Raw genomic sequence first — 27644 nt, 5'->3', positions numbered from 1 at the left:
GGCCCGGGGAGAGGCGCTGGCGTGGAGGGCCGGGTCCCAGGATCACCGTGCACCGCCTTCACCAGCTGCTCGCAGAGCTGCTCACCTGCTCGGCGGACATGGCGGCGGCGGCGGCGGCGGGCCCGCGCCACCGGCCACCGACAGGCGAAAGGAGGGGGTGGGGGGGGCAGCCGCCACGCGGCGCACGCGCGGCACCACAGCGGTTCTGCGCATGTGCGGTGGTAGCGGGGGGGGGGGGGGGGGGAAGGAGCTGGCGGGGAAAGCGCATGCGCCACGCACCGTCGCGGCGTGCACCCCCTACCTGGAGAACTACAACTCCCGGCGTGCCCCGCGCGCGGACTACGGCTCCCGGGAGGCGGCGGGGCGGGGGCGGGGCAGGCGGTCGGTCAGTCGGGCGGGAGACGGCGGCGGTGCCAGCACCGCCGCCGGTGGGGAGAGGGGAATGTCGCGGGGGCGGGAGCGCGTGGTGGCCTTGGTGGACATGGACTGCTTCTTCATGCAGGTGGAGCAGCGCCTCGACCCGCAGCTGCGCGGCCGCCCCTGCGCCGTGGTGCAGTACACCGAGTGGCAGGGCGGCGGGTAAGTTGCCGGTGGCGGCCCCGGCCCGGGCCCCTCGCACTCATCCCCGCAGGGCCGTGCCGGCCCTGCACACACACACACCCCCCGTCCCCGCTCCGTGTGTCTTTGCAGGATCATCGCGGTGAGCTACGAGGCGCGCGCCTTCGGCGTGTCCCGCGGCATGTGGGCGACGGAGGCGCGGGCGCTGTGCCCCGAGCTGGCCCTGGCGCGCGTGCCCCAGGCGCGGGGCAAGGCCGACCTCACCCGGTAAGCGGGAACGGGGAGCGGGACGGGGGACGGACGGACGGACGGATGTATGGGGGACAGGACACCCCCCGCCTTACGCGGGGCGGCGCCTGAGGCTGTGCCCGCCGCCCGGCAGGTACCGGGAGGCCAGCGTGGAGGTGATGCAGGTGCTGTCGCGCTTCGCCGCCATCGAGCGGGCCAGCATCGACGAGGCGTACCTGGACCTGACGGGCAGCGCGCGGGAGCGGCTCCGGGCCCTGCGGGGGCAGCCCCTGGCCGCCGCCCTCCTGCCCACCACCTTCGTGCAGGGGCTGCCCGAAGAGCCCGGGCCCCAGCCCGGCGGGAAGGGTACGCACCCACCCGGTCGGTCCCCGGGTGGTGCCGCGGGGCTTCGGCCGACGGGGCCGGCGCTTTGCATACCGCGGCGGGGCGGCTCTAACGGCTTCGCTTGGAGGCTGCACAACACAGCGAGAAAGGATCCCAGTGCTGCTGGTCCTCTCCCGCTCCATCAGTAACACGCCCTGTACATCGGCAGAGGTAGAGGGTGGGCTGCTTTATCCCCTCCCCTCCCCGAAGCAAGAACATGGTAAAGGGGGATCTGTGTTTTCCCCAATGAACAACTTTTAAGGTGCCCGCTTCTCGTCCTTGCTGTTGGCATGCAGTTACAAAAGCGTGGGGCTGTTCGCTGGGGCTCGCTGATGCTACTGACCCCTTTGCTGGGCTCAGCAAGAAATGCCCACGTTGATCCCCTTTGTGTCTCTTTTGTAGAGGAGCTGCGGCAACGTGGTTTGCATGAGTGGCTGTCGTCGCTGTCTTTCGACAACCCTGATTGTCCTGACCTGCAGCTGACCATGGGGGCAGTAATTGTGGAAGAAATGAGGGTGGCTGTAGAAGCAGCCACTGGATTCAGGTGTTCAGCTGGGATTTCACACAACAAGGTATATGCGTATGTAACGCATCAGCCTGATTTCTTCTGGGTAGCAGAGTCAGAATGTGCTGTAGACACTCTCCTATGCACTCTTCCGAGTCTCCCGTGGAAGAAGAGCTGAGAGGGTGAATGCAGCCATGTGTGAGCACACCTTCAGGGAAATTATAAGACATCTGGGAAGGGGAGGAATTTCTTTCCCAGAGATGTGGCCTATGCAGTCAGCACTCAATTAATTTACTGCTTGGGTTCCTGGTGTACTGTAATGCATTACCTCATGAGGAAAAAAAGGGGTTTTAGTCCCCCCTCAGAGAGTTTTCTTCAGGGAAAAAATGAGAGCTTAAAGCAGGAAATGTCCAGCTTGAGTTTTAGGCAACAGTGGCTGTAGCCAGGGAATAGTTTTTACTGACACAGCAACTTGGAGGAAGAATACTGATTTGGGGCACTGAGGTGAGTCGGGTTGTTTTTCCTCTTTCTGGTCAATCGGTGTTTACCTCTGCTGGCTGTGCTTTGGGTGATGCTCAGCCAGCTGCTGAGAGCAGCCGCAGGAGCACTTCGTGCATGACAGCAGCTGCAGAAACAAACGGACTTTGATGCTGCAGCTACAGAGAGTTTCCTGCTGAGTGAAATGCAGGGTGGTTTACTGAGAGCATCTAGCACTTGTTTCAGCCTTTGCAAAAAAGGTTTGTACCTACAGAGGCGAGCTGGCTGTGGAGGCACTGTAGTGTGTTCTGCACAGTCACGTGTAGGCTATTGACCTGGTAATCTCTGCATTGTGCTTGCTTATATAGATATACAGTTCTTCAGGGATAGCAGAGTGCACCGTAAATTCCTTGCTTCCTTTAAAACAAACAAACAAAAAAGAAGAATGCTGGCATAGAAACTTGTTGGAAGCTGGGAGAAGCTGCTAGGGATATCAGGGGTATTCTCTGTTATTTGTGGTTAAGCAGAGCAAAAAGGCAAGTTGAACATCCATCCCTTCCACTGGAAATTTCTATACCAGTGATCTTCAGCTAGCTCATTTCTGCCTCACAGTCTGCTCTAGTTTCAAGGTGAGCTGGTGCAGAACTAGCTCTAGTACCTGTGTGCAGCTGGTAATAGTTCCAGTTGTTTCTGCAGAAGTCTAGATGAAATGTATCTCCCTTAAGATCCAAAGAATCCATTTTGTCTTTATCCTTTTCTTATTTTGGTCAGCACCTGCATTTTAAAGTCATAACTGTACAGATAAGCCCCTTTTGCAAAGGCTGAAACAAGTGCTAGGTGGTCTCAGTAAACCACCCTGCATTTCACTCAGCAGGAAACCCTCTATAGCTGCAGCATCAAAGTCCAGTTGTTTCTGCAACTGCTGTCATGCACAAAGTGCTCCTGCGGCTGCTCTCAGCAGCTGGCTGAGCATCACCCAAAGCACAGCCAGCAGAGATAAACATTGATTGACTAGAAAGAGGAAAAGCAACCCAACTCACCTCAGTGCCCCAAACCAGTATCCTTCTTCCTCCAAGTTGCTGTGCCAGTAAAAACTATTCCCTGGCTACAGCCACTGTTGCCTAAAACTCAAGGTGAAGGTTTCTTGCTTTAAGCTCAGGGTTTTTGAAAAGAAAACTCTCCTGAGCAAGACATTCTTCCTAGTGAGCTAACTTGTTAGAATGCACTGGGAACACAGCCGATAAATGAGACTGAATAACTGAATGAGCTATTTGGAAGCACCTGGAGGATAACAGTATGGTTTTATCACGAACCACTTGTGCCGAACTCATTTATGTGCCTTCTTTGACAGCATAAGTGGCCTAATATACAGGGGAAACTGCAAATGTGAGGTGTTGACTTTAAGGTTTCTAATGCACCTCACCCTGAGTCGCATAGCTGATGACACCCTAGCAAAACACAACATGACTGAGGTTATCTGAAAGGTGTGCATCTAGCTGAAGAAAATCTGTTGTTTTCCATAATGATTTTGTTCAATGAGTTGCACTCAAATTGGGATGTTTAGAGTGAGATCCTGGGGATATCTGTCTGAGGTCCACTAAGCCAATTATTGGGGGTGTTGGTTGATGAGAAGCTCAACATGAGTCAGCAATGTGCGCCTGCAACCCAGAGAGCCGGCTGCATCAAAAGCAGCGTGGCCAGCAGGTCAAGGGAGGTGATTCTGCCCCTCTGCTCCACTCTCGTGAGACCCCACCTGGAGTACTGTGTCCAGCTCTGGAGCCCCCAACATAAGAAGGACATGGACCTGTTGGAGCGAGTCTGGAGGAGGGCCACAAAGATGATCAGAGCAACCTAGTTTAGTGGGAGGTGTCCCTACCTATGGCAGGGGGGTTGGAACTAGATGGTCTTTAAGGTCACTTCCAACTCTAACCATTCAATGATTGTCAATGAAGCCTATAGAGAGAGAATAGCTGTAGGAATTCAGGTGATGCTAAGCACAGGCGGGTCTGGGCTGTGAGCCTTCTGGGAGATGAAACTAGAGCTGAAAATTCTGGGCTTGAAAAAGTCCAGAAACAGTCTAAAATCGCTAAGTAGTGCTTCTTATGCTCCTCACTGACTGTTTCAGCGGTTTACAGGAAAAAAGCAACTAGCATGCTTTTGGCTAAGTCGCAGTAGGTCAGGAAGTAGCCTGGAGTTACTGTGGACAAGCAGCAGGATGAGTCAGAAAATTGAGTGCTCTTGTAGAAATGGCAAATCCTGTTTCAGCATGTGCAAATTAGAGAAGGTGTCAGAAAAAGTAAATTATTTCTCCCCATGAAGTCTCAGTAATTGGTTCAGTTTGCAGCAATTCACTTTAGGAATGGTGTGGGTAAACTTGGAAGAGTCTCCAGTGAAACAAGAATAACAATAACTGGACATCTAGAAAATTACTGGATATAAAAAGTTGAAGGAAAGGGATCTACTTTGTGTAGAAAATAGAACATATGTAAGCCTGTAAAACAGGCTGTCAATAAAGATCATAGCTTAACAGGCAGGAAAGAAATTTTGCTTAGTTATAGGATGTGTGATAAAGCAGTGAAAGAGGAAATTATTAGACTTGTTCAAAAAAACCCCAAACACCCAGCTAAACATCTTTCAGGCTGGTCTGTGTATTCTTGATCCTGTGGTAGATTAGAGTGGGAGGGGAAGCTGTATAGCAGCTAGGCTAGAGAACATCCCTTCCAGGCTAGCATTTCTGTATTTTGCAGATTTCCTTTTGCAGCATTATGCTGCTGTGGACCTCACAGAGAGAAGAATAAAATAGTGACACTGAGAAAAAGCAAGACAAACAAGGAAGATGAAGGAGCAAGACATAGTGAGAGAAATAGCCTGGGGAGGATTATGGGGATGTTCTGGAAGCTCTAGCATACTTGCCTGATGGAAAATTAAGCCAACCAGAACAGGTGATAGACCCAGATCCCCGAAGCTGCCTGGAGCAGGAGTCCAGCCCTTTGCAGAGTTAAAAGTCTGGAAGCAGTAGTGCTTTCAGAGCACCCAGCCAGTGTGTGCCAAGTCCCAAGGTGGGTACTACCTGGGAGCAAGCAATGGTGCAACCTGCATGTCCTTCCTAGCAGCTATTCCAAAGGCAGCTCTTAGACATGATACAGCACAAGCCATTAGGTAGAGTTACAATAAAGGCAGTGCAAAGTTTGTAATAACAAGGTTTCCACCCTCTTCTGTGTTACAGACACTGGCAAAACTGGCCTGTGGGTTAAATAAGCCCAACCGCCAGACACTAGTATCTTCACGATTTGTCCCGCAGCTCTTCAGTCAACTGCCTGTCAGCAATATGTAAGTACTGGGGAGCTGCCTGCTTTTGTGCAGCTCGGGGCTCAGGCTGAGCTGCTCTGTGGCAAGAGCATGTATTTAAAATGCTGGTGCTGTGCTTCCACAATCCAGGCTTTTATCAGGAAGACAGCCCTGTTTGTCTTCATTGTTGTGGTACTCGCTCCTGCTGGTTTGCCATCCTTGCTTGTGTGAGCAGAACTAAAGTGACTTGGGGGTAGGAAACTGTTCCTGGCCACTTCAACAGAGAACAATTTGATGCTAATTGATAGCAGCCAGCAAAGGCTTTCAGCTCCACAGTAACTGCTCGCCAACGCTTGTAAGAAATGGAGAGGAAGTCCTGCCATTAATCTCTCACAGCTGTGAGTGACAGTTCAGGAAGGGCATGCTTGGGAGCTGCAGCCCTGCTGGTGAAGGGACCACACTCCAAGAGCTCACTAACATCCTGTGGGCAGCCTTTCCCTGGATAGAGCTGTGCTCAGGATGACTGGTGGAGTGCATAGTTTGTAAGCCAGGAGCAACTGTGGGCAAGGAGGCTATATCTGTCCCCCAGTATGAGTGACAGAGCTGTGCTTTCAGAGAGCAGATGTGGTTTTGAGCATCCACGCTGTGCGCTAGTACTTTTCCTGGTGTGGGGAAGAGTTACAAGCACTGCAGCTCCAGAGGAATGAATCCCTGGTCCTGCTCTCTAGACCCGCACTGCTGCTCACTGCCTTCAGTGTCTCACTAGCGATGGAGAGGGGGATGTGTGGGGAAGGGTCCTGTCTGTGTAGGAGGAAGCAGAGAGTGTGTGAGGCATTCTTCAGAGCATGGTTTGGGAGAAGCACTGCAACTGGGTGAGCCAAGGAACAGTTCCCACTTTAAGTCCTATGTGTCCTTCTACTGCAAGCAGAAGAGCTATTATGTACTGAGTGTTCCCTTTTGTCCTGTGAGTTCCTGACTGCTTCTAGCTGTGCCGATCTAGGGACAGCTGCTGCAAGAAGACTTGACGTAGTCTGAGCGTGATGCTTCATTTGTTTTCTTGTTCTTTTTTTTTGTGTGTGTTCTCTGCTGTAGCCGTAACCTGGGAGGCAAGCTTGGCACCGCTATCACAGACACCCTGGGAGTAGAGTACATTGGGGAGTTGACACAGTACAGTGAGACAGAGCTCCAGACTCACTTTGGAGACAAAACTGGGTAATGATAAACCACGCACCCCAACTTGGCTCTTGGCAGGAACTGAGATTTCCTTTTCGGTCACAGGTTTTTCTGCTGTGATTAGGAAGGTTGGAAGGTAAAACTTCAGTGACATCTTTGAGAAGCATTGGTCTGGCAGGCCTGCAAACAGGTTTCCAGTCTCGCCTGCTCCCAGGCACCCTCCCCAGGATAATGTTTTGCTTGTCAGCCAGCTCCTTTGCATTCCTCTACAGCATCTAAGGATGGGGCCAAGCTGTGGAAGGGTTCCCTGCAGGCTGGGAAGCCGGCAGGCTTGGCAGTCTCATTACAGGGCTGGACTGGAGCCTGAAACACCACTTCTGGGCCTAGAGCAGCTGTTGAGGTGCCCTGTGGGTTGGTGAACTCTTGCCACTTCAGGAGAAGAGGCGGAGGAGTTGTACTGACAGGCAGTTGTGGCCTGAAAGAAGCCTGCCTGTTCAGCTGTGGCTGCAGCTGCAGAGCTGGGGATGAGAGGCAGAGTCACGGCTTGCACAGAACTGAAAGCATGGCTCAGCAGAAGGCTGAGTTGCTGCCCAGTGATGCCTGCCTGCCTGCCTGCGGCTGCCTTCACCTCATGCATCCTCTGTGACTTTCAGATCCTGGCTCTATGACTTGTGCAGAGGAATTGAAGAGGAACCTGTCAAAAACCGGTACCTGCCCCAGTCCATCGGCTGCAGCAAGAATTTCCCTGGGAAGACAGCCCTGGCCACGCAGAAGGAGGTAGGAGAAGCCTGCATCTAGCAAAAGGCTTGGCCTTTGCACTGAAGAAGATGAGAATGCTAAAAGCTGAGACTAGCTTGCAAAACCGCTGCTTTTCTGTGTCCTGGTGCCCTGAAACTCAGCCTAGGGGCTGAGTGGGAGGAGTTGGTTTGGGCCCCAGAAATTAGGGTAATCCCCGTTTGACAGAAATGCATTGAACTCCTGCACAAAGAGGTCTGACCTTCTTGTAATTTCCAGGAGCAAAACTGTGGGCCTGTGCTGTTCAAAAGATGTTCACGGTGCCAAGCTTCGAGGGCTTGGTTGCTAGAAAGAAGGTAACTAGCCCAAAGAAAGAGGGAGGATGCACCTTACCTGTTAGCTGGGAAGAGCTTCCCACAGAGCTGTAGGGAGAAGCAAAGAGAGATCCAGGGCAGGGGAAACAGATTACTTGGTAAAGTCTAGCAGTACTGCTGCAGGACTTGAATGGTATCTACAATGCTTTGCCTCCAGCACTGAATCCTCACCTGGGCTGATTTCTCCAGGAGTACTCCAGATGTGGGGCCTCGTGATATTCTGTGTCCATTCCAGTCTGATCCCCCTCCAGCATTCCCCGGTGTGCGGAGCGTTGCTCTGGCCTAGTGGCAGTGCTGTGAGCAGAGGCCAAACCTGTCTTATCACTGTTTTGTCCAGGTGCAACACTGGCTCCTGCAGCTGGCTTTGGAGCTGGAATCCAGACTGACCAAGGACAGGAGCCAGGTAAGGAGGGCAGGCGTGGAAACAGCATTCTCCCTGCTGGCCTTCAGGAAGCCATGCAGCGCGTTTGCACCGTGAGCTGTTTGCAGGAGGCTGAGGGTGGTGTGTGGTGGGGGAAGAACTCTGCTCACCCTCGGATGTGTGCCTGTGCGCTGAGGTGCCCCAAGCAGAGTTGTGCAGGAGCCTGGCCAGGGAAGGATGGTTTTGCCCCAGAACACTGCAGGACTAAGGAAAGCCACTGCACCTTCATCCTGCCGCACTGCTGCTCCCTTGCAAGCCCTTTGCTGATGCAGCTCTGCCTGCGCTGTGGGCTGTGAGAGGAAGCGATATGCTCAACTCCGGAAGGTAGACTGCAGGCCAGGGTGAGATTAATCTGCTAGCTTCATCGCTGCAGGGGGGGCAAGAAAAGGTGCACAGCTGCCTCTGAAGGAAAGCAAGGACTAACTACTTCCTATCCTGTGTGGCACGGCTGTACAAGCACTCGCTGTCCTGTATCTCGTTCCTTAGAGATCAGGCCAGGCAGGACAAGCTGCCATCTGTCACACAGCATCACCAGGAGGTGGTAGCTGATAGCTCAGAGTTCTGGGCGGTGACTGTCTTCTCGGCCTTTCCTGCTCTTTCCTGCAGGTGTCGCTTGAAACTCAACTACCTCTTCTCTCTGCAGAACCACCGAGTGGCCAAGCAGCTGATGGTGGTCATCCGCATGCAGGGAGACACCCGAGTGTCGCGCTTTTGCGCTCTGTCCCGCTATGATGCCCAGAAGATGTGCAACGATGCCTTTGCCCTCATCCAGAACTGCAACATGGCCGGAGCTCACCAGGCGGCCTGGTGAGTTGTGGGAGCAAGTGGTTCATGTCCCCATCGGGGGTTGTTCTGCTGCAGGAGGAGCAGGCTGAGCCAGGGACCTGACAGAAAGGAATGAGAGTGTTATGCCAACTGGTAGGAAAAGCAATCCCCAGCACAGCAGAGCACAGCAAGCTCCACTTGTTAACAGCAGGACAGCTGTGAGAGCCTGGCTTCTTCCTAGTACCACATCTGGCCAGACACTTCTGACTTCTGTACTTGGAGCTGATGACTGCTACTGGCACAGGGGTGTCCAGCTGGAGCGAGGCAGTCCTTGCACTGCTGGGCTGGCGAAGTTAGCTAGGCCTTGCTCTCCTCCCCTAAGGTCAAAGGCGCTTTTTGAGAGGAGGCTGTTGGGGCAGGAAGAAAAACTAAGGTCATATTCATTGCTACTTCCTCCTGCTCTGCAGTGAAGGCTGAGGCACAGCTAAGGCAAGATGGTCCTGTCTGTTAGGCTCCATGGACCCTGCTGGGCTTAAGGCCCTCTGACCCTGACTGGGAGTCTCGCAGCAGCTCTGGCCTGTGGGGGACTGAAAGTCTAGGCTGGCAGCCGGCTGCCCCTGCTCCAGTGCCCTTTCCTTTGGGAAATGCTGTTCTGGAAAGAGGCTTTCTGCTTCACCCAGTGCAGCCTGCTGTGTTGGTGAGACTCTGTTCTGGAGGTAGCAATACAAACATTTTTTAAGAGGAAATGTCTCTCCCACCCCTTGCCAGATACTTGGACTGCAGTTCCCCAGTCCTCTGCCCGTGAACGTTTTATGTTGGTTAAAGTCCTACCTCAAAAGATTTCTTCCTTCCCAGGCTGGTGTCTGAACTGATGTTGGTCTGTCCTTTGCAGGTCTCCACCACTTATATCGGTGCTTCTCTCGGCAAGCAAGTTCTCGGAGCCTGCCACACATCTTTCTGCAGGCATTGCCACCTTCCTGACAAGCGACACCCAGCCTGATGGCACTGCCACTGGCAGCCAAAACACCACATCTTCTAGGAGGCCTAAAGTCAAGTTCTTCAGGAGCCCAAGCAAAGAGCTTAGGCAGAAGCCAGCTAATGCTATTGAGTCATTCTTCCAAAAGGCAGCAGGAAGGCAACAGTCACAGATGGTGGCAGCAGCCAGCCTGCCCGCTGCTACCACTGCAGAGTCACCTGTGCGCAGCTCCCCAGAGCATCAAGAGAGGGATGGTGTTGGACTTGCCTCTGTGCAGTGTGACCTGGAGTCCCCTGTGAAGCAGAGTCCCAGAGATGGGAGTCCTACTTCTTACAAGAGGCTTCCTGGTGAGAGGTCAATGTCTGGTGCTACACAAACACCCTCGACTCCACCCAGTTCCAGGACCATTCTGAACTTACAGCCAGCTATGGAGGGAAATGAGCAGAATTTGCCACCATCTCCCGAGCCTGCCCTGCTCCCTCCCGCCTCGCCAGGGGACCAGCAGCGCTGTGAGAAGTGTGGCCAGCTCGTGGTGGTGTGGGAGTTCCCAGAGCACATGGACTACCACTTTGCTCTGGAGCTGCAAAACTCCTTCCTGGAGCCTAGCGCTCCCCCAGCTCGAGCAGCAGCTCCCAGCCCAAAGGCTGCAGCTTCCAGGTCTCCCACCAAGGCAAAGAACAAGCCTAAGACCCCAGCAGGATCTAGTGCAAAACGACCCAGAGAAGGTGTGACGAGAACTTTAGATTTTTTCTTTAAGCGCTTACCTCCTTAACTCCCAGGCATGCTGGGAGTTTTTAGATAATCAGTGTTTTTAAAGTGTCAGTGTTTTTAAAGCATCAGTGTTTTTAAATGCAGTTAAAAGTTTTTATACTGCCTGTCTGTTTTTAATGCAGAGAAGTCTAATAAATTATCTCTACCCAAGAGGAACTGGAACTTGTGAATTGTGTGTGGTGCTGGTTGCACCCAGTTCAGCTGGTGACAGCTAGCTTGCCTCTGCCTGCTCAGTGCTACCAGAAGCTGCATCATACTCTCACCTACACTTCTTGCCATGGGTATTTCCATAGCATCACTGCTCAGTAATTATGTTCTTACAGCTTTACGTTCCTACTGTAAAAGCAGGCAATGTAAGCACAGTCACTTATCCCAGGGAAGCCCTAGCCAAGTCTAGGCTCAAACCCCTGCAGTTGCAGGCCTTGCCCTTACTGCATAACCTATATATGGTAGCTTAGGCCTGTGGTTCCCTCTCCCCCTGAAAGACACTGATTTTTCTTCTTTACGGTGAGGGTGACAGAGCACTGGCACAGGCTGCCCAGGGAGGTTGTGGAGTCCCCTTCTCTGGAGATTTTCAAGACCCGCCTGGATGCAGTCCTGAGTAATGTGCTCTAGGTAATCCTGCCTTAGCAGGGGAGTTGGACTAGATGACCTCTAGAGGTCCCTTCCAACTCTGAAAATTCTGTGATTTATTCCCTCTTCATCAGTATTTTTCTTATAGATGGTTTGTCAGTTCCCTCTGTGTAGCAATCCATTGTGTGATACTCATCACCAGCTCTGGAGCACACAAGAAAGACTGCTCCTGTCAAGTAAGATTTGAGGAAGCTGGAGCTGCATGAGCATACTTTTTGGTGTGCTTTTGAAATCTCAGCAACAGTTCCTAATAATTACTATTGACACATAAACAGTCTACTGCTAGAGTCCTCATGGAAGGGAGGGGAATCATGTCACAGTCACACAGCCCTCTGAAAGCTTTCCTCCTTCACAGAAAGACTGTATAACCACATTTTTCCTTTGTCCCAGACCCTGGGTGATACTACACGCAACTTTATGACAGGTACCTGTTTTGATCATGCTCTGCCAAACGACTTGTTCAGCTCTCTGGGCCACAGTTCACACCAGAGTGGCTGCCTCAATGCTCAACAAATTACAACAGAGCCAACAAAGCAGAATATCATGGAGGGAATGAGTGGGCACTCAGAGAGACCAGCTCCGGGGCAAGAGGTGTGCTTGTCCTTAGCAGCCCAGCAGGGCTCAGCTCTGTGCTCTGCTGCTAGCTGCCTGGAGCCTGCCAGCCTCTTCCAGAAGCGCTGCTGCCAATAATTTGAACCCAGCTCTTAGGGCGGGGGAAGGAACGTGCCACGTCAAGGCAGCACTGGGTGGGGTTTGGAAACACACTTTGCAGAGAGTTTCATCAGCTGCAGGCTTCCCCTCCCTGAGCAGCAGATAATGATACACAGTGCAGCTGTATTTGCATGTGCTGTTTCCCTTTCTTTTCTGAACTGCACCATCCTACTTGTAGCTGTTGAGCTGCTCTCCTTCCTGCAGACAGCCTGCGCTGGGAAGCTGCTACGCTGCTGTCAGTGGTGGTGGTGGGTGTCTAAAACTTGACAACAAGTTGCGAGATTTCAGGAAGCACAAGCAGCTCATTCTTGTGCGTGCAGCTCTGCTGGTAATCAGAATTATGGAGTCACTCCCATTAATGACAGTCCTCACATTGCAAAGTGACAAGTTTTCCCAAAGTCCTCATGTAAAGAGAAATAGCAACCAGTCTGGCAGGGTTGCCTCACGCTCCTGTGACAGTGGCACGTCTCATTTCCTAAGTGTCTGGCAGGACCGGACTCTGCAAATGCCACTACCTGACATAAAAACAAGTTGAGAACAGGTAAATCCCTTCAGTGACACAAGTCACTTCCACAGGGAAGCCTTTCTGCCTCTGCCTGTCCCAAGGGAATGACCTGTTCTCATGGAGAGAAGGGAGTCGCAAATCCTTTGATAAGGTCGAAGCTATTTTAAAAAACAAACCACTGGTTAGATGCATGCCCTAGAAAGCATCCCTTTAATTAGACTCGGGGGGAATTTGTGGCTGCGAGGAAGCACTTGCCGCAGCCTGTTCCACCCACAACAGCCCAAAGTGCTGTGCTCAGGGTGACGTGGCTGCCTGTCACCCCAGGCTGCACACTCAGGCTTGCTCAGATAAGCCGGGAGAGTGTGGTTGTAAACAGCAGCGCGCGTGCATTCCTTCCATGTCACTGGATGGTATTTATAGGGCTGAATGCAGGAAGCTCAGGAAGGGGTGAAGGGCAGCCATCCGCAACCGTGACCCAGCTCCAAGGGCAGCAGGGCAAGAGCCCAGCTCCACCCTCGCTCATTGTACAACTCAGCCGGCAAGCTCAATAAAACATCTTTATTCTGTACATTTATATATAGATGCTTGGGGAACAGGGACAAACTCCAGCATTAGAAAAAAACAAGACAACAAAACAGCAATTATGAAGAGCATGGCACCAAGAACAGTCATGCCACAGAAGGCAGGGATGAGGTGAGACCAGCCATCAGTTATTTCAGAGAAGGTCACAGCACCCCCTGCCCACTTTGGGGCAGAAAACATCAGGGCTGCTGCAAACAGCTGGAGCTCCCCCCACCCCCGAGGCAGCTTTCTTTGTGACCCACTAGCACCAAAGGGAAGAGCCTGCTGGCAGCTGGGTCTGACCTTCTTGCAGGCATGGGTGAAAGACCATGTCAGCGTAACACCCAGACCACTGCCAGGATGGGAAGAAAGAAGGATCCTGCTTAAGTAGTGACCCGTAGCCAGCAGCTGCTGTCTCACTGCTGGGCTGATGGGGAAGAAGCAGATTTTCAGCTGGGTCAGTGCTCCCCACAAGGGACAGGTCACTCCTGTCACTACTGAGCTGCCTCTGAATCCCTTCATTGATACCACCATTTCATCAGCTTCCCCACACCTCAGCATCCTCTTCGCAGGGTGCAGCTACCACCTCCCACCTTCCAGGGCCCAGCCCAGCGAAGAGTGACACTTTGCGACACCCACAGAGCAGCACAGGCTGCTCAGCCCCGCAGGCACTGCCTGTGCCAGCAGCCCAGAAGCAGAACTTGCTCTCACGATGGTAGAAGGGCTGTTTGGGTGTCCAAGTGCTATCACAGGCCCTTGCCCTTCTCTTCGGTCAGGGCTGGCAGGCCACCATGCCATGCAATGGGGGGCTGGCTGAGGGCCTGTTGCTCACAGCCGACACATTTGGTCTAACAGTCAACAATAAAACCAAAAGCCTATGTACAGCTATACAGCCCCTGCTGCACCCTCCAGGCTACAAGTGACCTGGAGTGTCAGTCACACACGGGAGCTGCACGACAGTGAGTGGGAGACAAACATGCTCCACTCCGTGCACAGAGTCCTTGCTGGCAACACCAGCTTTCCTCTGACAACAAACCCCAGTGGCAAGGGAAAGAAAAGAATTCTTCCTGCAGGACAAACAGAAATTAAAATCACGCCACTGTCAAATCACATCTGAACAACAGAAGTCACCTGGTTCTGTGTTAGTAACACAGCCTGTCCTCCTCACATACATGTGAGGAGCAAGCTGGGCTGGGCTCTGGGACAGCCACACCAGGGAGCCCAACTGCAAACCACTGCTGCCGACATGCAGGTGATGCCTGCAGCTGAACATCCTTGGAAACAACCTGCACACGCCAGCACAGACCCAGGCCCCACTCTGCTCCACAGAACAGCCTCCTGCCCAGCTGCTGCAAGGAACAGATGGAAGTGCAAACTCTGCCTTCATGCCGTTACATCAGGAGGCTGTGCCACTCGGAGCAGCCACAGCTTCCTGGGAGTCAGCAAGTGGGATGCTGAAGGAGTGCGTACACGTGAGTGGGGAACAGGACATTTGTCCAACAGTAAGACACTCAGATTGGAGTAATGCAAAACCAACACACAAATGGACACATAGCAGATTAAAGCCAACCAAGGTTAAAATGGTTAAAAAGTGTCCTGGATGCATTCTGAGAGGTTCAACCAAGCCCCTGCTGTGGGTAGCAGGGCCTCTCACATCCCCTGCCCAGAAGGATGTGCTGCGGGATGACTCAAGAGAGGATTGTTATCAACCCAGTGCTCAGAGAGCAGAAATGGGACCAGATCTTGTGTCAGAGATGGAAAAACATCCCTTCACTGCTAGTCTTCAAGGGTTCTGCTCCTCCCAACCAGTAATTTTCAAACAGTAAACAAAGCCAGAACTTGCCTGCCCAGGTCTGCAGGTGTCTCTGATCTATTCTGAAGGAGGGCAGGGTAACAAAAGCTGCAGGCGATGTGGAGAACATGCTTAACTTGCCCCATGTACAGCACTGAATGTGAGAAACTCTCCCAGGCTCCATCTCACAGTGCGGAGCAGGGACACCCACACCAGAATGGGGCAGCAGCAGCTCCAGGCATCACTCAGAGAGCCATGTGAGCTTTCATCTTTCTCCCTGGCTGTTGGTGACTGGAGATCTCTCTGACCTAGTGGTAGTCAGAAGCTCAGCTGTCCAGGCCCCAAGGACTCCTCCAGGCCATTTTCTTTGGTGGTGATGGCTTGGAGGTCAGTGACATGCCCAATGCCTTTGGTGACTCCTTCACGGAAAAGCAGCTTGGCTCCAATCTTCAAGTATTCAGGATGCTTGATGAACCTGAAACGGACAACTGCCTTCTCTCCTGTCCGCAGCTTGTCCTGAAAAGAAAAAGGGGAGAGCTTAGATGCATCTACCATACCAGCATGTGCAGGAGAGGTGCATGTGGATGCTAAGAAGATGAGGTAAATGAGCAGGTTGCCTCCCTCAGACTGCAGGGCTTGAGCCCTTCATTGTATGCATAAGGGGAAACAGGAAGACACAAGTTCTGGATAATGGAGAGTTCACCTCCCTGCAGAGTCTTGCTGTAGTCCATTATCGTGCTTGTTTTGTGAGGAGGGAATTCTTTAACACGTGTGGAGGAAAACCAACTAAATGGGCAGGATAAAGGGATAGAGTGTGCTCCTAGGAAGAGACACAGCTACTCAAGATACCAGTAGCCCTTAGCTTTACCAGAGGGCATGGTGGAATCCAAACAAACTGCACAGGGAGGTCCATCTTCCTCCTTTTTCCTCGCATGCCTACCTTTCCATGGATCTTCTCTACGATAGCAGTCTGTCGCACATTCCCCACGTGCACCGTCACCTGAAATCCCTTCCGGAAAGTCGTGGCATGGAACAACAGCACGATCTCAGCTTCAAACACTGAGCAGATGGTGGGGTTCATTTCTGGGCTCACCATGACCATGCCCTGCACAACAACCCAAAGCTCAGACCAGTTAGAGCCAGTCCCTTGCTTTTGAACAGCCCCCCAAACCACAAACACATCTCCACTCTGTGACCTGGTCTTGCATCCCATTCTCAGCCTTGTTCTCATCCTACTTTGTAGCCTGGCCATTTCCTCCCCTTCCAACAAGTTTCTTTTCCTCTACTTCATTCCCACCCTACCAATGGGGGATCTCCAGAGAAGCCTCTAGTCCTGCTCATTGAACCAGTGAGCAACCTGGCAACAGCGGGACTCACCTTCCGCAGCAGGGAGCGGTCGAAGGGTCCAAGGGCCAGCGTGGCTGCCTGCCCAGCTCGCAGCACGCGGCAGGCAGAGCGATTGCGTTGGATACTGCACACTTTCAGCCGGAGGAACTTCCCGTCATCAGTGGGACCAACCACCAGGTTCTCCCCTTCTCGGCAGATCCCACTGCCCGGGGCAAAAGAGCAAGACAGAGTTAATCAGGAGACAAGGAATAAATTTCACCCTCCAAGATCAACCTGCACAAACTCCCTGGTGCCAAGGAGGTGAGTGTCCTTGGACTCTTACTCAGGATCAACTGACAGAGATGCAAAGCTGGTGGGAACAGGGATTTCCTACATTAGGAGCAAAAGCCACACTATCACTCCTAAGAATAACGGATATCCCTCAGATGGGGGCCATTCTGTCCCTAGTGCTCTGCCACACCGCATTGTTTCTGCTAGACAGACTGCGGTTGACGCCTGTTCTGTGTGGATGTGCTGGTAGCCAAACTGCTCTGATCAGTCCCAAACACTGAGAGACAGATGCCTTCTCATGAGGTAGCATGCAGTTAACCTCTGCTGGGATGGGAGAACTTGACCTCTACATTTCCTCCCCGAATGAAATGCCTCCTGCCTGAGGAAGGAGGAAAGCAACACCTTGGGATCACAGCTAACCTCTGCTGACTCTGGGTGCCAGCATGCATTCCTTCAGCACACTACAGGTCACATTCCTAATCCAGCAACTTTAGAGCAGACTCTGCTTGCCACCACGTATCTGCTCATCACACCTTCCCATATGCTGTAGAGCTTTACCCTCACTTGGCTCAGTCATCCGATAGCAGTCAGGACTGAGCCTCGTGCTGCTTCCATCTGCAGTGGGTGGCTCTAACCTTGTGGGAACTCCAGCAACCGTTCAAACCCACTCGTCTGCCTGGCCTCACTTACCTTGACAGAGTTCCTCCCACAACAGTCCCCACTTCTGGCACAGTATAAATTTCATCAACCTGCAGCAAGGCAACAAGAACAAGCCACTCAGACAGCTGTGAAACAGCACTCCAGAATGAGAACAAGGTGCCTGCCCCTTGTGTGGAGGGAGGTGAGCTTTCTGCTGGTCATCAGCTCCCACTACCTTCCCATTAGAAGAACCTCTGCGTTCTAAGTGGCAACCAGAGAAACAATCTTACCTCTAAGCTGGGCATACCTTGATTAGGGCAGAGCCCAGCCTAACAGGCTTTTTCTGAGGAGCGAGTCCTTTCTTTACTTTAATATCTCCTGATAGTCCAGGAGTTCACCACTTCCCTCCCCACAGTGTCCAGAGCCCTCAGGTGTTTGTTACATGTCACAGCAATGACTGCAGTACCAGAACTGGAAACTACCCTTACACACCTGAAACTCTGTGAGTTGCTGCATTAGTTCTTCCTGCTCTTTACTGTTGGTCAGTGGAGGGAGGATGTTGAGGAAGACTTTTAAGAGATCCAGGTTCTCCCCAGAAACGCTGGACAGTGTGAAGATTGGGGTGATGCTGTCAGACACAAAAAGACAGGAATAAACAGAAGGCAAGAGCGCAGGTGCAGAAGGTGGCTGGGATTCTGAATCTGCAGAGTCCAGCAAGAGGACAGAGACTACAGCAATAAATGGCCAGAGCAGGAGGGCCCATGGGCTAGGTACAACTCTCCAGTAACCCCTGCCTCAATGGTTGGTCGAGGCACCAATCCCCTGCCAACCCATGTTTCAGTCATGGAAAAGTAACTCCAGTGCAGCCTCGGGCACCTTCTGCTCTCAGAGCCCAGAAAAAGGTCTGGGAGGGGAAAATGCCTTCTTGGAGAATGCAAAGATAGGAAATTTGATGAGAAGCCAAGATGTTCAAGATGCAATCGCCTACCCCATGGTCACCCTTCCCCAGCTCTGCAGAGCGGCCCAGTCTGAATTGCCTGCTCCCAGAAGAAGAAAGAAATTGTCCCTTACTTGGGAGACTGTGCAAACTGCTGTGCTGCTGTAACAGCATCGTCATCTGAGTTCACAAGCAGGGGAAGCTTGTTGCAGCCTGGCTGCTTCAGGATTCGCTCCAGCTGCTTCACTGTCCGTTCCACTGTGGCTTTTGAACACAAGTCAACTTTGCTGATGACAATGAAGAAGGGGACCTTGAGGGCCATGGCCAAGCCCAAGTGCTCTCGCGTTGTGCCTGCTGCAGGAGACAAGCAAGAGTGTAGGTGCAGTAGCAGTCACCACTGTTGCTTGTTTATGGGACAGCTGTGTCTCCTGACTCTCCCACAGGCCCACTCTAGAGATTTCACCCTAACTGCTTAGTTCATCAGGCAATGAAAAAGCAAAATTATTCTTTTAAACAAAACCAAACATCAGTCCAGAAAAATAAAACACACCAAGAATTTTTGCGACTGAGCTGTTTGCTTCAGAAAGATGCAGTAGTTTTCATTCTTGGGCTACAGTTTGCCAGAAAACAGTCACAAAAATGTTAAGGAAAGATGTGGGAGAACTCCAGCTGCCCTTTTACAAGGCTTCAGGATTCAAAACATGTCAAAGTTTTTGTGGTTTGTTTTTTTTTTTTTTTTTTCTGACAAACACAGCCTCAAATTCCAAACAAAGACTCTCTGTTTGGGGTACAGTTTAATGCGGTCTACAGCTGGTAAGAGGATCCCAGCTCTGCTCCCCTCCCAGGCACTCATAGGCACCAGCTTACAAGAAATCAACAGAGGCTTCCAGACTAATATTTTTTTCTGACAATCTTTCCCAGCTAAAAAGGACCCACTCCCCCCATTCTTCATTTCTCTTCACACGTTGCTGTCAGTCCGTGCAGACAGGGCAACACTCACCAATGCCAGTGTTAGCACTAACCACCAGCATAGCAAAGTCCGGACAGTAGCTGGTGAGGCCAAAGATGGTGGTTTTCAGATACTTGTGGTGGCCAGCCAGGTCAATGAAAGTGATCATTTTGGAAGAACTCTCACAGATCTCTTCTGCTGTTCGGGAGTCACTGTAATTTACCACCTGAAGAACATAAGGAATCACTGAGAAGGACCCCCAGCAGGCAAGTGAAGAAAACCCAGCTCTTATCTATCCACTTTGACCTCAGAATTGGCGAGATGAGATCATTCACTGTAGGTGCAAGAAACAACGTCTGTTGCAAATGGACAGGTAGCACTCAAGTTCAGCTAAAGGGATGCAGAACTGTGCCCACTCACAGTTGTAACAGGAGGGTAGTCCTATACTCCTACAGCTTTCTGAGTTCAGCAGCCCACTCTCTCACCTCTCCTTTGCTGTTGAAGCCAAGGATCTCAAAGCTGATGCTCGACGTTCTTCCTGACTGTATTTCATGGAGATGCCGGAAGAGGTTGAGGCGTGCTCTGCCCCGCCCGTTGTCTAGCTCTCCTTGTGTTAGGACACCCAGCAGGGTTGACTTCCCTGAGTCCACGTTCCCCAGCACAGCTACTCGCAGGTCTAAGAACTACAGGAAGAAGAACAGAAAAACCATGAAACTCAAGCACTGCTGTGCTGGGTGTGCATGAACACTACATGGGAGTGGAGATGTTCCTCAGAGAGCTTCCCTCCACAATGGACACTGTGCAGTGTAATCGCGCTCAGATTCCGCTCTTGCTCCCAGCAAACCACTGCCCAGGAGTTGTGATATATTCTCTAGAGTTGTGATGTGACACGTCAGGCTTTGATATCACAAAAAAGGACATCTGCTGCAGCAGGACCTCTAAATCCTTCCTTCTTTGCACACTGGCTTGCATCCAAACTGTTGCTATAGAACTGAAATAATTTCTCACCTCTGATCCAGGCAATCTCCCCTAATGGTATCTGCCTCAACCACAATCTTGGAGATAAAAAGTGTTATCATCAAGCCTCCCTCTGGCAGCTCTTTAAAGCATCTGCTACAGGTCAATCTATGACAAAGTGCCTCTAGGGTTTGGGCGCCCATCCCAAAAGGAAGCTGCTTCTATGAAGCCTCTAAGTCTCCAGCAGGAGAGGACGGCCAAGTCGCAGGTCCCTACCTGCTGGTTGTCAGGCACCTTTCGGACAAGCACCTCCGTTATCTTCCTTGGAACATCACTGTCGTAATCGACCTCCCTCTCCCGCAGTACTGTAATGTCTGCCCCAACCCTGCCACAAACATGAAAGGAAGGAGTGAGACACATGCTTGTACTCAGCAGCTCTTGCACCTCTAGAATCACAGCTGGCAAAGTGGATGGATGAAAGCTGGGAACAGAAAGGAAGGAGCCTCAAGCTTCCAGCCAAAAGCCTTTGTATTCCCAGAGCCGGATGATGAGGGAATTTCAGTCATACAGGGGCTTTGTCTCCTTAGGGGACTCCTGAGCCCAAGTCTTTACTGCAGGCTGTTTATGCCTGTGGGTCCTGCAGATGAAAGGGAACACATACTTCTCTGCCATACGGCGCAGTGTCTTGAGCGAAGCACGCATCTCCTCCTCTGAGAGGCCCACCAGCAGCCCATTGTCCTCCACGCCGATCTGATAGACGGCCTCACCGCGGCCTTCCTGTAGTCGCCACTTCATCTGCGTCACCAGGTGCTCAAAGCGATATTGCGAGGGATTCACTAGCTTTAGCTGTTTAATGGAGGAGGTAGTTACAGTCACAGCCTGGATGCAGAGGGAATCCCATTGCCCAAGCTAGCAACTCCCTAAGCCAACACCATGAAGCAACGCCCCCAACTCTGACCCACCTCTAGAAAACACAGCCCATGTTAGTGTCTGCACAGAAGCCATAGAACAGGTGAGAAAGGATTTCACAAAAATGCATATGTATGGTAGAAGAACTTCCTCCATCTTGCCAAAGGGATCTATACCCTTCCTGCTGTGGGGGTAAAGACACCACTGTGGGACCTATTTGTGACAAAGGAGCCAAGTAAGTGCAAATGGCAGAACAAGAAAGTGACAAATTATTATCAGGGACACCTGCAGTTCTCTCTCAAAAGGAAGATCTTGGGAAAAACACAGTGGGTCTCATCTCCTAAAACAGATTCCGAAAAATGAGTACTGAGATCAAACTCTTCCAGTTCAGAATAATGGGTATTGCTAGGCACAGAAACACAGATGATGACTGATAGTTCCTTAGCACAGTGTCCACTTTTCTGTCCCTTCCTTGGTCATGTTCCCTATATGCTGTCTTTGGTGAACTTACTCGCTGCAAAATAACCCTCTGGGAGGAAGACCTTCTGCAACCTCAAAAGGCTCACCTTGTACTCGATGTTCCCATCTTCTGCCTGGTCAGAGAATGAAACAAGACAGAAAGGTTAGATGCTGTGCCAGCAGGGACTTCTACAGGCATCAGCTGCCCAGATACTCTGCAGCTCACACTGACAATTTCAGAGAGCGGGAAATTGGCAGAAACATACTTTGTTAGGTCACAGACTCTTCTGCCATTCATTCCTATGCTCAATTGGAACTTACTTTAGGTTTGTTTCTGCTGTTTGCATCCCACATCATGAAAAACAGAGGACAAAACTAGAGAGGGACACAGTGGGTAATACTGTTTGGGGGGGGATTGTTTTTTTACTGCCAGTAAAGAATAGGGACAGTCTATCAGTCACAGTGAGAGAGTTCCAGTTTCAAAAAGGCACAGGACAGCAGGTGATTAAAAGTCTCCTCCCTCACCTATCCATGACCCACAATGCCACCCACAGCATCCCACTCCCACCCTATCCAGCAGCTTCCATCCACCCAATAAGCACACAAACAGGGGATTGGGAACAAAAGTCACTGCCTCCTCTCCTGCACACTGATACCCTCTCTCACTCTATTAGTTTTTCATTGATTTCTTTCCATATCATTGCGTATCTTCTCTCTGCAAGACGGAAGGACTACAGACACAAGGAAGCAAGCTACTGACTTCTCTGCAGTACAGCAAGCTGGTCACTGGCCTGGCAGTTCTGGAGAACCAGACCTGATCAGGACTGCCTGTACTACACAACATGCTCAGAAGAACTTTCCCAGGAAGGTCTGCAGCCAGACTGGGTTGTCACAGAAAGGCCTGTGTACTCATCAAGCTCACTCCAACCACAACAGGCTCCAGCTTTCCAAAGAGAACATATAGCCAGTATTGAAGTAGCTTTACCCCTGATTTGGTCTAAGGACCACTGAGAAAGGGCTGGAGACTGCAGGAAGTCAAGTACTCTGGCAGACTAAATGGGGCTGCCAACATTAAGCACTTCCTTTTCCTCTGGACACTGATTTACACGTCAGGAGAGGCAATAGCCCTCTCCTTGCCTTCTAGCTCAGCTCCTAACCACAGCGGTGCTTATGGTGGCAAAAGGCCAACAGAGGGAAGTTCTGAATTGTCAGTTCAGCTCTTGGGCAGCAGAGCTATGCAGTGAGAAAAGGGTACTTGCTGAAGGTTTTCCTCTCTTACCATCTACCAGCTATCCAGCTTTAAGAAAAACACATTCCCATACTGAGCTGTCATCTAAATAAGGGGGTGGGTTTCTTTCAAGGCAGCTGACACTAGAAAAGCAACAAGCCTAGACTTGCTGGGCCACATACTGCACAGGGTAGCCAGGGACAGGAAGCTGTGCTGAAACCACAGGGGACTGTCCAGCCTCCAGCTGAAAGAAACAAAAACTAAACTGCAGCTGCAGGAAACAATCCTGCCAGTGGAGAAGATCTAACAGTAGCAAAGCACTGTTTTCCCTTCTTGCCAAATGTGACAGCCCTGCCTTGTGGAGGAATTGCTCCCTCCCAGTGCAGGCTCTTATATTTTACGGAAAGCTCACTGAGTGGGGCCAAGCAATCGACTCCGGGGCAATGTAACGCTCCCCACAGTGGCAGTCCTATTAGTGCGGTGCCAATTGCCTGAATTAACCAACACGCCCACTTACTACCAATGCCATTTTTTCCTGCTGTAAGACGCAAGTGCCTCACACCCTGTCAGTACCGTCTGGATCTCCATGTGAGAAAACAGTTGTCAAATTAGCAGGGAAGGGAATCACTAGAACCTGCTGAGCAGTGTCTATGACTTTGGCAGCTGGAAAGGGACTTACACCCACCAGATCGACTCTTGGGGAAGAGATGTGAACAGGATGCTCAGGACTACGAGTTGAGCAAAGGTTTATTTCTGAAGCTACTTAGTTCCCAGACAGCAAAGCACCCGCAGACAGACACCAGGCAGCGAGATACTACCAAAGGACGGGATTTGGTGGATGGCACAGGGAGCTCGCTGGGACTGGGGGCACAAGCACTGCGCGCTGCCACATCAAACCCCGGAGGTGACACCGGGGCCGGTGGGCACACGGCTCTCGGAGCCGGGGCTGCAGGGCCGCCCGACAGCTGCCACCCCAAGCCCCGGCGTGATCCCGCACCAACACCGGCGGGACCCTCGGCCCAGCCTCTCCAGAAACTGCCTCCAGCCTGACCCACGACCAAACCTGCCAGGGGCCGGGGCTGCCGCGGGGCAGCAAGCCCGCTTCGCACCGAGCCGCTCGGAGGAAGGCCGGCCCTCCGCCCCCTCTCGCCTCCGGGCCCTGCCCGGCCCTGACAGGAGCGGTGCGGACCCCCGCGGCGCCAGGCCCCGGGGCGGGGGTCGCCCCCCTCCGCGGCTGACAGGACGCGGCGGCCATTGGAGCTCACCTCGGGCGGCAGGTACGGCGGGTTGTTGGCCTTCCCCCCCCGGCTCCGTCCGTTCTTCTTCTTCGCCTTCGAGCCGCCGCCGCTGCCGCCGCTGCCGCCGCCGGGCGCGGCGCCCCCGCGCCCGCGCAGCGCCCCGCCGGCCACCGGCCGGCAGCAGCCCCCGAACAGCTCCGACACCCGCGAGTCCATAGCGACCGGCGCGGCCCCGCCGCCCCGGTGCGGCGCCCGCTCCCCGCCCGGGCTCCCCCCCCAGCCCGGCCCCACCGCCCCCGCCCCGGCGTCAGCAACCGCCGCACGACGCCACGGGAAATTGAGTCCCGCCCGCCTACAACTCCCAGCACGCACCGCGCCCCGCCCGCTCCGAACTACAGTTCCCGGCGCACCCCGCGGCGCACCCCGCTTGCTTCCTTATGGGCGCCCTCCGCGGGGGCGGATGGGAGTTGGAGTCGGAGGTAGGGGGGCGCCGCTAGGCGGCCGCGGCGGACAAAGCGCAGGGTGTCGCCGCTCCCCCAACCCGGCCCTGCCCTCTGGGATCTGCCGGTGCCTCCCCTCGCCGTGTTCCGGAGGCTGCACCCAATGGGGCTGCGGCCACGTTGTTTCCAAACACGGCAGCTCCCGCTCGCTGCACGCTCCCCGCCTCCCGGAGGAGGAGAGGCTCGCCGCGGGGCGAAGGGAGTTCCTCTGCCAGGAGAGAGGAGCCTACGGGACTGCCAGGCGGAGGCGGAGGGAGTTCAGCGGCCCTAGGGGGCGGCCGGCGGGGCTTTCCCTCTTACTGCCGCACACCTTGCAGGTGTGCTCTGGGTGGGCCCCAGCACAGGGCAGGGGAAGGGAAAACCCCCAACTGATCTGTTTTCCGGAAACCCCCCCGGGCAGCCCCACAAAAGCGGGCAGCCGGGGCTTGCGGCGCCCGTGGCCAGGCTGGGGCACCCGGGCCCGCCGCAACCATTGTGGTGCCTCTTCAGCACCCCGGCAACGGCCTCTGGACTTGTTCCCTGCACAGCTGCCAAGCTCGCGGCAGAAGAAGTGGGCCGGCTCGGCTCGCCCCGCTCCCCAGGGCTGGACTGCCCGCGGGCTCTCCCCCTGCCGGGCCGGACCACACCGCCGGGCGGAAACCCCGCCCCTCCCCACCAAACATGGCGCCCGCACCGCCGGAAGCCGTGCGGGGCGGGCGATCCGTCACTCCCATGATGCCCCGCGGCGGCGGCCATTCAAATCCCGGCCGGCCGCCCTTGGCTGGCCAGAAAATGGCGGCTCCTGGGGTAGCGGTGCTTCCCGCTCCTGCGTCCCCCCTCCTCATAGCTGAGGCGCCGCTGGCCCTGGATCGAGGTGGCGGGGTTAGGCCCCGGCGGAGCGGGCCGGTGGCGGCTTGCCCCTCGGTGTCCGTGGTGTTCCCGGGCGCTGTGAGCCGGGAGAGCTGCTGCCGTTTCGCTTGCGAGCTTCTCAAGCACGTCCTGTACCAGCGGCACCAGCTCCCGCTGCCCTACGAGCAGCTCGCCTACTTCTGCCGGCGGGCGGCGCAGGTGAGGGGGGGAAACCGTGGCGTCGCGGGGGGCGGCTGGGAGGGACCCCTGGGCCCGGCGTTTGAGTTTTGCCTGTCAGCTAATATTCTAGGTCAGTAACTTGTATTATAATACATTAGCTGCTTCTAAAGTAAAGTGCTTATTGTGGCTGTAGCCTTAAATGTTACTACAATTTAAATAAATGAATGAAAGCTTTAGGTTAGGTAGTTAAAGGTCTCAACAAGTTACTGTTTATCTCTTGTCCCACTTCCTGCTCAAAACACGTTACTACTTTGTTGCTCAAACAACTCTTAAGAAAAGTTTCTTATGTGATTTTGAAGTGATAGCTTTAAAACATGGGGTTTCTAATTCTTGTGGGAATTCATCAGTAATGTGATTTAGACTCAAACTGAGCAGCTATAGAGCAGCCTTTTTTGTTACTCTTGGATCTCCTGATTCTATGTGTGGGCACCTATATCTCTTAAAAGGAGCATAAAACCCTCTGAACCTTCCTTGACTTTCAGGGATGGGATAGGCCATGTTTTCTGAAGAGTGTCTGATCAGTCAGTGTTTCTGAAGAGAGTCTCTTTCTGAAGAGAGACCTAATATGTCCTAATAATGTAATGTACCAATATCTTTTTTTTGCTTTGTTTTGTTTCCAGGATGGAGATGTGATTAAGAAGCCACCCTCCATGGACCTGGCAAGCAAGAAGTGCCAGCAGGCGCTGATGGAGCTGGAGGGAGTGCTCCAGCACTTGGAAGTCATGTTTAGTTTGACACCGGTTCCTCGGGTTCTTATTCTACTTGGAGGCAATGTCATGAGCCCCAAGGAGCTCTATGAGCTCAACTTGGAGGGTATCTATGAGGGCAGTGCTGAGGAGAGCCTGAAAACTGCATCCTGTGTTCGCAAGCTCTTTCACTCGCTTTTCGTTGCAGATGTCTTCAGTGAACTTAAGGCTCTTCCTGTGATGGGCACTGTTGTTATGCTCCAAGGACACCGCGATTGTGGTGTTGATTGGTTCCGGCCCAAGCTCAACTATAAAGTGCCGACCCGAGGGAGGAAATTAACTGTTGACTTGTCCTGTGATGGAAACATCAACATAAGTGCCTCGCCTCCTCAGCATATGACTTCTACTTGGGAGGACTATGTGTGGTTTCAAGCACCTGTGACGCTCAAAGGCTTTCATGAATGACCTGTGCTCTGTAGAACTTCAGTGGAATATTGAATAACCTTTGGTGCTGCTTTAAGTGATAATAACTTTATCAAATGTAACCGCATATTCTTGTCTGTCTGGATCTCTTCCCCAGGGCATCTACTGCCTTCCTATAGCTGGATTGTGTTCATCTGTCTTCATCTCCTGAATTGTTGAAAGCAAATACCCTTTAAGACACAGTTGCACACAGATACAGTGATTCTTTAGGGACCCAGGTTGTGGCACAGAAGGTGAATTAGTGTGTAGGGAGTAAAACTTTCCTGCCTGCTGCATACTTGCTGAACTGGCAGATAGTGAATACGGTCTTCTCTCTCCTGAATTTTAATGTCACCATTACTACATTACCTGATTGTTTAGGACTCCAGATAACGTACGTGATTATTAATACACTTGGCCTTTGCTATAAAGGCCATAACCATTCTTACCTACCCTGTTCCTGCAAAAGGAGACCTTTCCCTGCAGTCTGATCAGGCTTGAGTATGCAAGTGTTTGCCCATCTATTTGATAAAATTAGACTTTCCTGTAACTCAATTTCAGTTACTTAATAATCCAAAGCATGGGGCATCTCAGCAAGTGGGAGGTCTTGTACCTAGTACAGTCTTGTACTGGTGATGAAAAGAGGTTAAGCAGCCCTGTGGAGGCAGGGAAGCACATCTTCCTATTTTCTTTACTAACCTTTAGTCTAACAGCCCTGACAATCAGATACACAGTTAAAATTAAAATAAGCAGTTTTGGCTCTAACCCTCGTCAGAGGAAGTGGGGACTCCTGCACCAATATGCTAGTTTATTCTCATTTAAAACTACAACAAAAAAGTTAGCTTCTGGCTTACTTTTGCCTCTTGGAAGTCTTAGACTCCACATATTTCTGAAATCTGAAGAAGAGGTGGGGGGAGTGTGATCAAGTTCAGCACTATCTACCTGTTAAATTCCTGTTGTAAGTCAGAACGTGTTACCTGGAAGCAGAACTCAAGCCCTTTCTTCTGGCCTGGTATCTAGTGCGGAATGGGACAGGGAGGGAGAGAAACCCTTAGAGCGTGGTGTGTCAGAATTGGGTATCTGCTGGAGTTATCTTCAGTCAGCTGGGTACGTATCTGCAATGACCTTAATAGCTCCA

At 52.6% G+C, this 27644-nt stretch overlaps 3 protein-coding genes across 3 annotated transcripts; 2 read left to right on the top strand and 1 right to left on the bottom strand.

Moving 5' to 3' along the window:
- Window positions 1-442: 442 nt before the first annotated feature.
- On the top strand, window positions 443-10797 carry POLH (DNA polymerase eta; the record flags this gene model as incomplete). Its single annotated transcript, XM_082481329.1, has 10 exons — window positions 443-579; window positions 691-825; window positions 941-1152; window positions 1573-1742; window positions 5379-5482; window positions 6533-6652; window positions 7267-7390; window positions 8060-8125; window positions 8787-8950; window positions 9801-10797. The coding sequence occupies 10 exons, from the start codon at window positions 443-445 to the stop codon at window positions 10654-10656; spliced, it is 2088 nt and encodes a 695-aa protein (XP_082337455.1). The 3' UTR covers window positions 10657-10797.
- A 2256-nt stretch (window positions 10798-13053) lies between these two features.
- Window positions 13054-24006, bottom strand: GTPBP2 (GTP binding protein 2; the record flags this gene model as incomplete). The annotated part of the gene is made up of 12 exons (XM_082481170.1): window positions 13054-15373; window positions 15798-15962; window positions 16235-16406; window positions 17165-17223; window positions 17606-17741; window positions 18185-18404; window positions 19051-19225; window positions 19485-19682; window positions 20233-20341; window positions 20618-20802; window positions 21432-21458; window positions 23818-24006. The coding sequence occupies 12 exons, from the start codon at window positions 24004-24006 to the stop codon at window positions 15176-15178; spliced, it is 1833 nt and encodes a 610-aa protein (XP_082337296.1). The 3' UTR covers window positions 13054-15175.
- A 995-nt stretch (window positions 24007-25001) lies between these two features.
- Window positions 25002-26509, top strand: MAD2L1BP (MAD2L1 binding protein; the record flags this gene model as incomplete). The annotated part of the gene is made up of 2 exons (XM_082481576.1): window positions 25002-25337; window positions 25979-26509. The coding sequence occupies 2 exons, from the start codon at window positions 25002-25004 to the stop codon at window positions 26507-26509; spliced, it is 867 nt and encodes a 288-aa protein (XP_082337702.1).
- Window positions 26510-27644: the final 1135 nt, after the last annotated feature.

This window comes from Vanellus vanellus (genome assembly GCF_965231255.1).
Source record: "Vanellus vanellus genome assembly, chromosome: 3".
In the NCBI taxonomy this organism is placed as follows: Eukaryota; Metazoa; Chordata; class Aves; order Charadriiformes; family Charadriidae; genus Vanellus; species Vanellus vanellus.
Note: the sequence above shows the minus strand (reverse complement) of the source record. Positions and strands in the feature narration are given on the sequence as shown.